Source organism: Mus caroli, chromosome 1, assembly GCF_900094665.2.
Source record: "Mus caroli chromosome 1, CAROLI_EIJ_v1.1, whole genome shotgun sequence".
NCBI classification, from domain to species: Eukaryota; Metazoa; Chordata; class Mammalia; order Rodentia; family Muridae; genus Mus; species Mus caroli.
The window spans coordinates 164,845,778-164,861,697 of record NC_034570.1 but is presented as its reverse complement, the minus strand read 5'-3'; the positions used below and the strand labels follow the sequence as shown (position 1 = coordinate 164,861,697).

Genomic DNA, 15,920 nt, shown 5'->3' with positions numbered 1-15,920 from the left:
GGGTATGGGGGACTTTTGGGATAGCATTGGCAATGTAAATGAGGAAAATACCTAATAAAAAATATATATAAAAAAGAAAGCTTCCAAAATATTAATAATTACCATAGCACCTTGCAAGACTATTATAGGTTCCATTCTTCCAAATGAGTGTAAGTACTTAATTCTCAAAACTGGGTACAGAAGGTTGTCATCTCATTACCTAAGATGACAGACAGTGCACCTCATGCTAGAATAATAAAAGCATTATTACTAAAAACTAATCTGCTTATTATAATTTATCTATCTTTTAAGAATCTTTGAATATGACTTTACACTAGTTTAAGGCCTTTTATGCCCAAGCAAAACCAAACACAAATTAATTTTTTAAAGTTACACAAACATTTTGAATTTTTACAAATAGTTAAACAAGATTAAATTTTGTTTAATTTAATATAGTTTCTAATCTGGATTCAAAAAGTATTTTTTCCAACATTCTAAATACTGTAAGGATTTATTCAAGGAAAATCAAACCATGTAACATTTTCTCAGAAGATGTCGTAATTTCAGAATCAGGTACATAAAATGTTCATCAAGGGTACAAATGCCTTACATTGATTATTTATTTATTTATTTATTTTGGAGAGTGTCTCACTCTGTAGCTCTGCTGACCTGAAACTTGGTATTATAGACTAGGCTATCCTCAAACTCACAGAGATCTGCCTACCTGTGCCTGCCAGGTGCTAAAGGCATGTGCCATCATGACAGGCTATCCTGGTTTAAGACTACTGGCTAGGTGCCTGGCTTCATTTGGGGAATCCTTAACTAGTGCAATCCATTGTGCCTATGAGCATCTCAAAGATCTCAGAAGTGCAATAAGCATCTTTGGAATGGTTCTACCCCCTTTCCATTCTTACTATTGTCCAGCCATGCTGTACATTGATAATAAAATAGGATCATGTACCTAGCACAGGAGACATTCATCTACATCAAGGAGTCTGGTAAAGTGCCCCCACACAGTGAAGTTTAAAGACATCCAGCCAGTAAATTAGTAACCACAGTGACTGTGTTTCAGGAATGCTGTCTCACTAGTTGGTTCCATTGTGGTGTAAAATTAGAGTTGCGACCATTTCATAATAAAGCATCTTTTCTCCAAGGAGTGAAAGTCTTACATGATTTTTATTTTAGTTATACAGAAATAGCTTGTTTATTTTATACATCAAAATCTAAGAAAGACCACCTCCAAAGAAAGATATTCTCTAGTTTGGACCATGAGCAGGGAATTAACAAAAGATCCATTTAAAGCAAATGGTTTGTGCTCAAAATTCTTGTCAACAAGTTTGAATTTCTCAAGTTAAGAAGATAAATTGAGAGGAGCATTATAGAAAGAAACATGAAGTAGAATGGAGGGGGGTGTATACATGTAGTGAAAGGTTAGGACCATAAGAAATGCCAAAGTTGCTTAAATTCACAGTGCTTTTGAAAGGCTGGAGAACATGCCATATAATCATTCACTTGTAGGGAGTAGAAGATACAGAAAGAAACACAACAAAACCCAGGACTTGTCAGGGGACCTATAGCTTTGAACTTGGAGAAAGTTCAAAAGCTTTTGACTCTGCGATCAGAGACTACTAATTATTGTAACAAACTTAGAAACGATTTTATCAGTTCAAAGCATTTTAGTAGGGCTTTGGTATTGATTTCTACTATATACTTGTCTGGTAAGAATATAATTCTATGACCAATGATTGAATGCCATTTATGGATTTGTAGCTAGCATCTATAGGCATTTTTTATGCTAACTTTGATGGATAAATGGAAGGCATTTGTATAATAGCCAATGGAGAAACAGCATGCCACAGCAGCCAGGGAGCTAGACTGCATTTTAACTCCCATTCACCCCTTACTACTAGGATACTTGGAAACATTCCTGAGTCTTATTACTTCTCCCTTACTCATCTGCAACATGAAAAGAACAACTGTTTTGCCAAAGACTTTCACAGTACAAGGCAATGTGGGAAAGATGCACTGTGCTTTTTGCATTGTCTTAATGTGTGCTGTAATCCTATGTTATATTCACTGATTGCATGTGACACTACCTTCTGTGAACGTCCAACTTTTGGAACACAGCATAAGTATTGTAGGTGTTCTTGTTAAGTTATGGGATAAAGAGAAGTCATATTGCAGATATACATAAGATTGCTTGCTGTGTGCATTCATTAAATATATGGAAACCCGTACATGTAGGACCATATGGACATATGTACACATATGTGGAAGCCACAGAGAAACCTTGGGTGTTCCTAAGAATAATCTACCATGCCTTTAGAGACCAAATATCTCACCCAGACCTGAGACTCACCAGTTTGGCTAGGCTAGTTGGATGATGAGCCTGTCTCTGCCTCCCCACTGCTGAGATTATATGCACATTCCAGCAGGTTTGGTTATTTTTATGGGTTCCGGGGATTGAACTCAGGTCCCTATACTTGCACGTTCTAAATATTCATTATGTGTCACTGAGAACACACTCAGTAAAATACTATGAAAAGCCAAAGAAGCACAGGGCCGTCAAGTAGACAACTAGTTATCTGTTATCAGAACCAAACCAGTTGAGAATGACTAACTGCAGACACCGTTCTACTGTCCTGGACACTGATGAGCATCTCCCATAATTTCTGGTCAAATCTTTCCCTTCTCTGTATTTTAGAGTCAGCCTCACTGGACAGGCTATCTAGATGACTTTCAAGGTGGGAAGACAACATAAAGGAAGTCTGTCAGCATTAAAGAAGGGTGGAGGGGCAGCTGTGATGGGTCAGTGGGGAAAGGTGCTTCCCACCAAGCCCAGTGACCTAAGTTCAATATTGCAAAACAGACATGGTGGAAGGAGAAAATCAACTTCTGCAGGTTTTCCATACACAAGGCAGTCCGTTGTTCTGACAGACAGACAGACAGACAGACAGACAGACAGACAGACAGACAGACAGAAAGAAAGAAAGAAAGAAAGAAAGAAAGAAAGACACACACATATTCACATATATACAGAGAGAGAGGAAGGGACAGGGAGAAGGAGCGGAAGAGGGAGAGAGGGAGAAAGGAAGAAAGGGAGAGAGAGAGAGAGGGAGAGAGGGAGAGAGAGGGAGACTCAAAACAAGGGTATCAGGGTATATCATGTGGCTGACCTCTCTCCAAATGCTATAGTTCTTTATACTCTGTCTTAACTTGAGAGCCATGAAGACAGCTAGGATCATATTAGTGTAATGGAAATGAACAACTAAATGTAGACTGTTGGTTTTGATTTGGTTGGTTTGGTTGCTGTTTTGTTTGTTTTTTGCTTCAAAACTACCTTTCTGTATCTGACCCTTGGACAATGGTGTGAAACTCATCAAAATACCAAACATCTTGATGAGAAGTTTCTATAGTGAAATGGGGAAAAGTTGGATGGAGGAATATGGTGAGAGCTGAAGGCTAGCTTTCCAGTTTCCACAATCAGCAGGTGCTTCCAATGTCTAGTGTGTTTCCATACATGCAAACCAGCATCACTGCATCTCCCCAAAGCCTGATGTCAGCCATTGTTTCAAACTCAGCTCTCAGATCGTCAGTTACATGTATGAACTGACATTTTCCTGTTGCCTCCATCTCCATCTCCAGAGGATCTGCTCCACCAAGTCCTTAGGGCAGCATGTGCAGCAGAACCATCTTTTCTGTGAGGTCTGGGTCCTGCCCCAGGGGGCGCTCTCTCTCTCTAAGGATGTCTGCTCTGCACCAACTTCAACTTCTCTTGCTTTCCTGAGTTTCAGGGATGATGGCTGCTTCCTACATTACTTCGTTATTTTCTTGTATTGTTTTGACCTTTCAATGTGTGTTAACTTCTCTGTATTAAATTACTTCGATTAAAGTAGTGTGTGGTTTTGGTTTTCTTTACTTTTACTATGAAATAGTAAAAGGAATAACCAAAAATAATGGATTATGCTTCTGTGAGACCTCAACAGCCTTCTGACACTGGTAGTTAATTTTATTCTTACTATTTCCTTCTAAATAATATATGTTTGGATTGTTCAACAGAAAATTGCTTCTCTTTCGTATTAATCTTTTTACCTCCAAGAAGGGTATTATATTCTTCTTTAACATAGTTTATTCTTTTAATTAAATTTCTTATGTTTCTTAGTTATGTTTACTTTTAAATTCATCAAGTTATGCAATTTCTTCATAAAGAACAGACAAGGCTGAACAATCACACATTTTAAATTAGAGCAGTCCAGACTACTCAGCTTCAATTCTAAATCAAACATATTTCTGGATGCTTGCCCCGTTTTCTTTCTTCTCAAATAAGATTATTAACCCCATCTTACGTATAAAGGAACACATATAACACATACATAAAGTATAAAGAATAATTAAATGAATAACCATATATTCAATTTACAACTTAAGAAATGAAACCTAACCAATACTTTGAAAGAGGCCAGAGTGTTCCCTAATGACCCATTATCTTAGAGAATTCTGTTGCTTATACCTCTCCCTGCCTTCTAGGCTTAAAGAATTCATTGATTGCTTATATGTTTGAATTTTACAAGCTGAAATCACAGGTTGCGTTTTTTCCCCATGCTTTGGTTTTTCTAAAGACTGTTAACTGATGTCTGCATTAGTAATACACCAAATATAGATTAAGTTTTCTTGTTCAGTAGAATGTCCATTGAAAAAGATGCTGCATTTCCTTTGGCTGCTGTCCTTCTGAAAAGAACCTGAAGGGCTTTGTTGCTCTGTTATGATGTGAATCTAATTTGTTCTTGCCCAGCAGTATCTAAATACAAGCTGGCTCAGAGACTCCTTCCACCTCAAGCTCATTGAGACTGACAGTTTCTCCAGAGATTGACTCACCCAACAATCTCATCCAAACCCATAGCTAGAGTTCCTACCTATCAAAGACACTGGACCATAAGCCATCATTTGGTACAACTGTATCAAGAAAGGCTACTGATAAAAGACACCAAAATTACTGAACAAAAGGCACTTCACTGAGCTAGGAGACCTGACTGTTATCCTGAAGAGCAGGCATAGAAATCATCAAAACAAAAAGAACCCAACATAATGGATGTCTTTACAGGAATGCTAAGATGAGATGCAGATGTTTGTCTATAATGTCCAAGCCCTAACTAACACATTGTTTCTCAGGTTCCTTGGAAATAAAAAAACAAGTCAGTATGCAAAAAGAAGAGGGACAGATTAGTATATGAGCGACTTTGTGAATAGACAACATTTACCATTAATAAATAATTGTATCCTTTATTCAGCTTTACCTCATGAATAGCAGTAGCTACTGACTGCTTACACAGAGTAGTATGAACATTTCTTTGTAAGCTTAACTCCTTTTCTGTATCTGATTAAAATGATTGCCTATAAAAATGTGGACAGGCTATTTGAAATATCTGAAAGGAATCCCCAAATGTGATTATGTATAATAAATCATTTGGGCACTGGTGAGATGGCTCAGCAGTGAAGTGTACTGGCCTCTGATACTCTCCTTTGACATCCATGAGCAGTCAGCATTTATATGGTAAAGAAATATGTATGCAGGCAAAATATCACATATATAAAATAAAAATAAATACATCTAGAAGTAATCTAAAATAAATTTTAAAAAGAAATAGTGTTTAAAGGCTATATAGGTCAAATTTGATTCTGTTTAAGGCCTATGATTTTTATTTAAGGTAACCTTACATTTGATCCCATTTGTTTATATAAATGCATGTCTATGTATATCCAAACCTTTCCTAAAGAGAAGTAACATCATGTGTACCTGATAAGAAAAACTGTATTTCTAATGGTTCATTATTTCTCTAAAATTGAACTTAAATTTTGATTCACAAGATTTCCATCCTTTTGCCCAAATCATTTTTTTCTATGACAATAATCAGATTTTGAAAAATAAGAGGTCTTTTTTAACCCTCAGAACTTGATACCATTTATTTTACAGAAAAAAAAAGAAAAAATAAAAATTAAACAAATAAAAATAGTTGTTTATAAACTGTTTTCCTTGTAAGCTCAGAGGTGAGCCATGTTTGTGTTCTTAGCACAGTACCAAGCCTGCATTTCTCAAATGTGCTCAGACGGGTTCCACTGACCACAGAAGCCACCACACATTCTGTGAGAAAACAGTGCTCTGTGGTAAAATAAACCAAAGAACTACTACAAATGGGACTGCTGTAAAATACTGTGAATTCCTTTCACAATTAAACCTGCAGTTTCTGTATTTATTTGGTCATGATCCCCTCTGTTATGGTTTGGATATGGTACTGCCCCCTGGAGATACATGTATTAGAGGGTTGGCTTCCAGCCAGTAGTACCTTGTGAACACTACCCTCAGCCATGTTTTCATGGACGGATGAGATCACAGCTGAATGAGCTACTAGCTGGTGGAAAGTCTTTAGAGGAGGCAGGTTAGCGGCTGACTGTTTTGGAGTATGTATTGTGTCCCTAGACTCCTCTTCTGTCCTCTATGGCTGCCATGAATTAAGAAAGTGTTGGGATGATCACTTACATCCTCCCCACATTTCTCTAACATTAAGCTTGCTACAGTTCCATAAAAGAAAGGAGTTGTCAGGAAAATGTTAGAGTTGATGATCAATGGTCAGGGTCTTTCAATACATTCATCGTTCCTCTACATAAACCATAAGGCTTCATGGCTCCAACCATTTGCTTATCTTCCTATTGTTTTGACATACTGCTTGACAGTCATCCAATGTGTAGTTTTCTGTAGCCACTACATTGCTCACAGAAACACACATCTAAGAGAACATAATGGAGAGAGGTGCAGCTCTTTAGATCTCGTGCTGTTGGGTACTGAGACTTATGAGACTCTGATGTTTCCATGACCCATATATACATTTAATATATATATATATATATATATATGTATATATATATATATATATTCTAAAGGAAGTCTGTGTGTTCATGTGTCACTTGTGTTTGTATTTATGTGCATAAGCACGTGTGTGAACATCTTTATGTATGTGCAGATGTATGTATGTGGGCATGTATATGTATTGTGTGCATGTATATATATACATATTTGTGTATGTATATGAAAGGATATCTTTGTATATGTGGGCATCTGAGTGCTCACATGCCTCCTAGCTTGTATGTGGGACTGCATATTTACTAATAATGTCATTCCTCTTGTTTATTAAATCATCTGTAAATGATGAAATCCTAATTTTCAAGAATGAAGTGCTGACGGAAGTATGAAGTATTTCCCAGCCTCTCCAGAAATGCTCCTGGCACCGCATTGCAGTGTGTGTAAATTCTCATTAAACAAAGCCATAACTTCTGCATTGTCGTAAACCCTATAAAGGAAAATGTTTTGTAAGGCTCTAAGAATTAGTTCTTTTAAAACCATCTTTCAAAAATGTATTCTTTGGAGAGTTTGCACATGTATACAATGTAGCTTGAACATACCCAACCCTCACTTTCCCCTTGGGACTCTTCTAGAATGCCTTATCACATCTCCCTCCCAACAACTTCAATATATGGCGCCATAATGTTCACAGGAATGAACTAGTTCTTACAGAATTGCAATACTTAGATAAGGCAACACTATCTTTCTTGGCTTTAATCAATAGGTACATATGCATAAAGCTGGAATGGAGCATAACTAAGAAACAGAATTGCAGTCCTGTTAATAGCAGGTACTGCGCTTAGGGGTACTGATCACATCTAGCTAACATCTAATATATACTACGTGAATGTACGAGAACCTCAAGAAAAATGTTAAGTTAATAGAAATCCACACTGTACCTGTGACCAGAACATAACTGCCATAAATCTGGTAACAGATCGGGGCCAATACCCTTGGGTAAATGCTTCTCCTATTTCAGGACTTGGTCTCTTCTCAAATACTTTTTTTTTTTAACTTCTAAGCAGAAGTGATTACCTCTTGGTCTCATTCAGTAGCACCATATCAAATGAAAATGCAATGCGGTTGTATTTGCTCTCCACCTAAGCTTAATATAAATCAGAGACCGAACAGTCTCTCAGTGCTCTAACAGTAGAAACTGGCACAAAGCAGGAACAAAGGATGTTGTTTAGGAAACTAGGTTTTGAAAGACTACCTACTTGTGTGTAAAGATACTAATAAAAGAAATTTGAGGAAATTCAAATGAGTACTAATCAAATCTACATGATATAATATAATAGCTCATCACCCACCATGCCATTTAACCATCTGTGTGCAAGAACATCCTTTGTTACTACAAGTTTTCACAAATCACAACATGTTGGGCAAAGTGTCTCAGAGGAGAACAGGCAGGCACTATTAATCTTTCAACAGTGACAGGATTTGTGTCCAACCATGATATGGAAAATATCCAAATATTCTTGGCTACAAAATAAAAAATAAGATGTAAACTTGTTCCTGATGAAGTGAGATGTTTCTCAAACAGCTAAGATATGAATGAATAGCTACATTTCTAACACTCAATGTTTTAAGGCAATGAAAAATAAAAATATTGGCAGATTTTCTTTTGAAGTACATAAAAGAACAGCTCAACATGGCTTCTGCCTAACTGATACCCTTTCACAAGTCTTGAAAGTCTATCATCTCTCATTAAGAGTATACACTAAAAAATAAGTAAGTTCGGTCATAGGTCACCTTTCAGGTCTTTCTTTAGTTTTCTGAGGTCTTTCTGGAAATCTTCAAACTTCATCTGTGAGGCCTGGAAAAGCTCCTGGGGTTCTGCCAGTGGGAAGACACACTGCTCTTTGCCAGCGTCCTAATTAGCAAGCAGAATTTTAAAACAAATCAGCATGAAAAATAAAAATCATGCAACAGAAGAAATGGCAGCAGCTCCAACGCCGACACCACCAACAAAAACAAACAACAACCAAACAAAACCCCAGGAGAACGTCTACTGAATCATCCAACAGAGAAAAATGATGGGCTGTCAAGAGGGCTCAGTGGGAAAGGGTCCTTGCTCTGCCATCATCTAGGACCTGAGCACAAATCTATGACACCTGTGTAAAATGCTAGTCATGGCTTTATGTGCCTGTAAACACAGCGTTTTGGGGTTGCGGGTATAAATAAGATGATCTGAGATCTCACTGACCAGCTAATGAGACCAGATGAAATGGCAAGATTCCTGCAGAGTGATAGAATCTGAGTCAAGGGGATAAGATGCCAACACAGAAGGTACCACAAGGTAAACAGTGATAGCAGACACGCAGTGTATTGTTCTGGCTTGTACATGCATGTGCACAGGTGTGCCACTTGCATACTCACATGCATGCATTATACTGCTATACACACAATCAGTCAGCACACACAAAATAATAATCAAAAAGTATTTTTGACCATTCGAGTTTCTTTTATAGCTGTCTATTTAATTGCAAGCTTGTACAAATACTCACACAGTCATATGTAACCACTGCACAGGCACATACATACACACACACACACACACACACACAAGAAAAAGAAAGTCAAGCTGGGAGTGTACATAAAATTGGTCTTACCTCATCAAAATTTCGAAGATAATATGAAACAATATATGACAAAAGGCTTCTGCTGTTGTCCTAGGCAGAAAGATTAACGTAAGTAACACATAGTTAAAAGTTATTGTGTATTATTAAGTATTCAGAATAAAGTAAATTTCAGAGAACACACAAATATACTCGGGAGTGTTCTGGGTGGTTTTATACTCTATACTGCTTCAGTCCTTGTATCTAAAGGACTGGATGACAGAATGTTCTCCCAGTGTTCTGATGTAAATACCAAGAGGAAGCTGCACCATTTAAGGGAGAAGCTCAAATGTAAGTAATTCGCTGTTTTTATTCTCCTCCTCGAGAATTTTGATTCATTATTTACATCTTTTATGTAACACATTTATTTTGATTTTTCTTAGTCTGTTTTGTCTTTTAGGCTCTATGTATGTGTTTGGCCTGCATGTATGTTCATGCACTACAAGTGTACCTGGTCCCAATGGAAACCAGAGGAGGGTACTGGATTCCCAGGAACAGGAGTTACAGACAGTCATGAGCCTCCACGTGAATGCCGTGAACAGAACTTGGATCCGCTAAAGAACTGCAAGTGGCTATAACCAATGAGAAATTTCTCCAGCCACAGCATTCAAGTTTTCAAATATCACCACAATGGAATAAACAAACACTGCTTGCAAGTCCATATAAATGGTCTAGTGGGTACTATCATAATAAATGATACTTGAACTTGACAGGAATTCATTAACATTCCAGAAATGGAAAAGTATTTCATTGAAGTGGAAATCTTCAAAATGCCAATATACATTATAATTTGCTATACTAACAACTTAAGTTGAGGAATTAATTCTTATGCAACTATTTATTATTAAGAGAATGCACATATCATTTGAAAATGTAAAATTATTTTATATACAATAGCTTTTAAAGTTTTCAGAGACTATTTTGCTTCTTCTCTGGCACAATTAGGAGCACTAACTTTAGCCTGCTCCAATGAATCAACAGATAAACTATGTCTGAGAAAAATCTAGTAAACAATCTAAGTTCTCTGAAGTGTTTCCTCTGCTAAATTGCAATAAGTTTGACCTAATTTTCTCTCCATACTTCAGTAATAAAGTTGTCCAGAATGGCTTCCTTATATAGTGAACTGCAGCTTAGCTTGACTACTCTAAATGTATATGCACTCAAAACCAAGCGACTAAGCATCAGCTAATCACAGCAGATGGACTTCCAACCAGTTGGAAAATGGAAGACTTCAAATCATGGCCATGTAAGCAAACTGCCGAACAATTTTGAGTCAAGCTTTCTGTATCACACATCCTTTCCTCTGGCTGTAAACATAGGAGGGCAGAGCATTCTTTGGTCTATAATATTACCTGGCCCTGAAACTTTCTCTTTTTCAGTAAATCTTGTTAAATTTAACTTGTCCTCAGTGCCTCTGCCTCTGTTATGGAATCTAGGCAAGACTTTTCCACTATTTATGGAAATAATAATACCTCTTAGTAATCAATTCATATGTGATAATGTGGTCAGTAAAGAATTCCCCATCATATAGGATTTGCTTCTGGTTCAAACAACTTGAGATCTGTTCTTTCTCCTAAATTCTCAATCAATGAAACAGCAGTATATCAATCTGTTAGGAAAACTTCTTTTGAATGCTTGACTATAGGCATGGTGAGAGAACCTTCTGGTTAATCCGAAACTGTTTTCTCTAGTCTATAAATATTACTAAGGAGTAAACATATATACACTTGCATTCATAAGAAACTTCAAAATCAAAAGATCTTGCAAGGATATTATGGGAATTTTAAATATTAAGTATTTTGCTTCTTTATTGTTTTCTATTATGAGTTAATTTATTATAATAAAATATAATTTAATAGTGGAAGGGGTAAGAGACATAAAGCCAAATCAAAAACACAATTCACCTTCATAAGTAATTCTAAGTAACTTTTTGTTTATCAGAATATATTTTAGATCAATTTTTATAATCTGGACATTATATTGACCTCTCTTACTTGAGTGCTATTTGCAAATATTGCTTCAACAAATATCAACTTGTTTGCTGAAATAGATCTGTTTTTAGAACATGATTTATTATGTCCATAAAATAGAAATTTGTTTCTATGAAATGTTTATAATACAAATAAAACAACACTTGGATATACATGTTTACGTGAGTGACTATGAAAGCCATAAGAATTAACTGATGCTGGTACACCAAGAGAAAACCAGCTGAGACTGACATATCATACCAGGAAAGCTAAGGCAGGACTGCCTGGAGTCTGATGTCAGCCTCCATTACTGAGACCATGTCTCAAAACCCACCAAACAAACAAACAAACAAACACACCACAAAGCATAGACAGAACTAACAAAAAGACTGTTTTTCCATTTCTGGCTCTGTGGAAACTAGAATGATGCTGAGTGATTGGTGCAAATGTAGAGAAATAGTCTAGAAAGAGGAGCGAATAGCCACAACCATGACTGATGAAAGGGAGCAGAAGAAGCTACTTGGACCTTAGGATTATGAGCGTATCCTAATCTCTCTCTCTCTCTCTCTCTCTCTCTCTCTCTCTCTCTCTCTCTCTCTCTCTCTCTCGGATGATGAGTGCATTCCCTCAAGATGACAATCATGTATGTACATTGCTTACAATCATTTATTATAACTCGGTACTTAAAAGCTTGTTCGTACCTTCTCCCACCCTGTTGTTCTTTCTGTGGGCCATTCTCTCTTGGGGAAGCATAGCTCTTACTTTCCAAGTTCACCCACTCAGACTTTCACCTCAGTCTGATTGTCATCCCTAACCTGAGCTTTCCATTGCCACTGCAACAATCTCCTCAGTATTCATTGTATACAGCAAAAATGTGTGTGTGTGTGTGTGTGTGTGTGTGTGTGTGTAATTATGTGAATGTAAAAATTTTGATCTCGGAACATAAAGGATCACTTGCCATATTTTGTTTAAAGTCAAACCTATGTTTAAAAACATCCTGAATTTGGTGCAGGCATTAACACAAAATACTTACGCTGCTTTTGACATCCTTCAGCTTGGGCAGAATGTCTAGTCCAAAGCCATCTGCCTGTCCTCGGGTCTTGTTCCCAGCATTCATGTAGTTCCCAAAGGCTAGAACTAAACCCAGGACCTGCATGACCCCTGGTCCATTTTTTAAGGTCTAGAAGACAAGATAACATAGATTTGTCTCTTATTCACTGTTTCATATGAATCATCTAAAATCAATACCAAGTTAATCATATTATACTGATGGTTTTGAGTGACAGCCAAGCCTTGCCCTTCCCTGTTACTTGGTATATTTCAAAAACAGTGTCTCAGAGTTAGCTTTACAGTGGCATGCCACCAAGAAGCATGAGTGTGATTGCAGAAGCCAAGAGGTGCCCTCTTGGTCCATATACAATGAGAATTTCTACAAAATAATGTCACCTCCATTATCCTTCACTGTCTCTATGTCAAGCACAATACAGATTTCTGGCTATAAGCTGAATCCCAAAAGGCAGGTAGAAAGACTGAACTTCAGGTTTAGGTTTGCTCATTATAACTTTATGCTCATCTTTCCCTGGACCCTGACTGACTTCAGTCTGTTATGCCACTTCCTCTTAAAGTGTTTCTATCAATAGCAATGATTCTATTGATCTTTGATAAACTGTTTTTAGTGATAATAGTGGTCCTTCCAGCCCAATATTTATTTGTTGCACTCAGAAGGATATTTGGTCTTCCACTGAGTCAAATGACTATTCCAAAAACCATTTAGATGCAACAAGCTTTAACGTTTTACTGAGGCTCCACTTCAAATAAACAACCCAAAGAAAAATGAATGCCTTCAAATCACATCCATTTGCAAGTCTCCTTATCTGAGAGAATATGGGAAATGGGGCTTTGGTTTTGGCAAAGCATTGGCAGCTGAGATCCCAGGAAACTAATACAAATTGGTCAGGCTCTCAATGTGGTCCCTCTGCCTCGTGAATACGTCTAAACACATGCTTTCTTCCTGAAGCCTGGTTCGCAAACATTCCCTTATGTGGGATTGCTATCCCTTCAATCTACAAGTACTTCAAGTGGACAAAAATAATAAAAATAAATAAGAACATGACTGAACACAGTCAAATATCACAATTCATGTTCCTTTCTCTGGTCTGGATCCTACCTCACACAGTTTTTGTAGCAATTCCAACTTGCGACGAATTGAGCAAATGCTCTCTGAAAATGTGGACTGAAACAGGATACAGAAGACCCGCTCTGAGAAGTTGGGGATTAGCGACAGCTCATACAGGAACCTAAGGAGACAAAGGTAAGGAGGAAGCAAAACTGTAAGGAACCAAGCAAAGGTGTCTCTTTTCTAAGAAGCATACATGCAGGCCCATTCTCTCCCATTCAGAGACGCCTACCCACAACCTTGATTGGCCTCCCAGGTCCCAAGACACACTCACTGTTCAGGTTTGTCCAGAGACTTGGCATTTTCCTTGTCTTTGGAAGATCGACTGTGCTTTTCAATTTTTTCCAGTTCATCTGACTGTGCTCTCTGGAAAAATGAAAGCCAAGTGTTTTATTTTGGTTTGTTCTGTTCCAAAACTCTTCGAGGCCATCATTTAGATAATAATGATCTTAATACAGGAGAATTTTCTATATTTTAATTTCCTAGCATCTGCTGTGGTAACACTTGACTTAAGGCACGAGATGTTTTAAAGTGTGAGTGTGTATAATAAAATCCAGATCATACCAAAATCCCAGAAATAATGCTATTGACTATTAATGATCTAAAAGCTATTAATTCATTCAAGCATAAAATAATAGTTTTCTCCTTTTCACTAATTTGGCTCTTTATGATACTTTCTAGAAAGCCATAGTTTTTAAAAAAGGAATCTCATTCAAATCTCCATGAAGTTAAAGTTGGAACTAATTTGATCTTCAATCTTTTTAAAACTATCTAAATATTGAAATAATTGTGGATTGCTTTTGTTATATTTGGAGAAAAGAAAAGTACAATTAAACTATTAAAGCATGGGACAAAATAAAAGATTTTCATGCATATGCTGAACATGATATCTGGATACCAAAATAGCTCCAGCCATATTTTGCTCTTGTCTTCTCTCACTCCATACAATTGTGAGTACAGATTCTATTATTTGTTTCTTCATGGGAGACAATCGTCTTTATTTCTAGTACAAGTGAAGGGTTTACAGATTCCATGAAGCACAAAATTATTTCTTGTCACAGAACATGGGTATCATTTTTATTAGTACTTAGACATAATTTTACATCTCACAAAGATGTGTCTGATGAGCCGAAGGTACGTCTGCCACATGCATTTCAGAGTCATGCAGAGCCATACGCTGAGTTGAAGGGAAGTCCTTAGAACTTAAAATACCCCCCCAATACTCTGTTAGAAGTATGAGATTCAGTAAAGAGGTCCCCAGAGAATGTGCAGCCAGCATCCATGAAAGTGAACTGCTCTCTATGAAGTGAAAGTTTTGCATTTACAATAATATTAACTATCTAACCTCAAATAGAAGCATCTTTTAACTGATGACAGGTCAACCAAAGAGGGAAACTGACACACAGAGTTGGATACATTTTTTTATTGGGGGATGGCGGGGTGAATGGGATGTATCATCAGAAGGGTAAGAGAGGTGAATTTTCTCAGAGTTTTCAGGCTTACATAAAGGTTAAACAATTTGCAGAGTTTCACTTAGTATGTACCTGCCACATTTCCCCCAACGTCTGAGGAACTGGTACAAGAGATTTATAAGAAGAAAGATCAACAATGATCTGGGGCTGGAGAGATGGCTCAGTGATTAACAGTGGAATCTTCTCTTGCAGAGGACCCGAGTTTGATTACTAGCACCCATACACCAGGCAGCTCATAACTGCTTGTAACGTCACCTGCAGGGTGGTCTCACACTTTTCCCTTCTGCAGACACTTAAATGGACATGCACATGTGTGCACTTGTGCATGCGAGCAAGTGTACACACAAACACAAACACACACACATACACACACACACAATGAAAACTAAGCCTCAGATAATAATCATCTGATTTATTTCGCAAGTATGTAAAGAGTCAGTCCACAACCATCACCATGATGTCTCTTGAAGCCCTATTACAAAATGTGCTTTGTAACAAAGATAGCACCACTCTTGTGGGCAAACGAGACCAATGTAATATCACAGAAGAATATTAAACCTGTAACTACTGAATAGGCAAGAGTTATGAGTAGATAAACTTAGATACAGCTTTCTAATTCTCACCATATCTCCATTTAAAAATACACAAAAGCTATCTGATATTTATGAGCTCCTCCTGTTCATTCTATAGCTAAAACCTCACAAGAAGGTAAGAAGAAGCTCAGCTTGCTACAACTTGGTTACATAACTGTATGTAGCTTTTATGTTGATTCTTGAACAAAATACTTTTACACATAAATCTTGGCAGAGG

At 37.2% G+C, this 15,920-nt stretch overlaps 1 protein-coding gene across 1 annotated transcript in view; it reads right to left on the bottom strand.

Moving 5' to 3' along the window:
- Fmn2 (formin 2) overlaps positions 1–15,920 on the bottom strand; it is a 310,737-nt gene that overhangs the window by 104,435 nt on the left and 190,382 nt on the right. Inside the window, 5 exon segments of the mRNA XM_021173977.2 lie at positions 8,627–8,747; positions 9,487–9,546; positions 12,496–12,642; positions 13,630–13,759; positions 13,913–14,004. Of these exon segments, the coding sequence (XP_021029636.1) occupies positions 8,627–8,747; positions 9,487–9,546; positions 12,496–12,642; positions 13,630–13,759; positions 13,913–14,004 (550 nt within the window).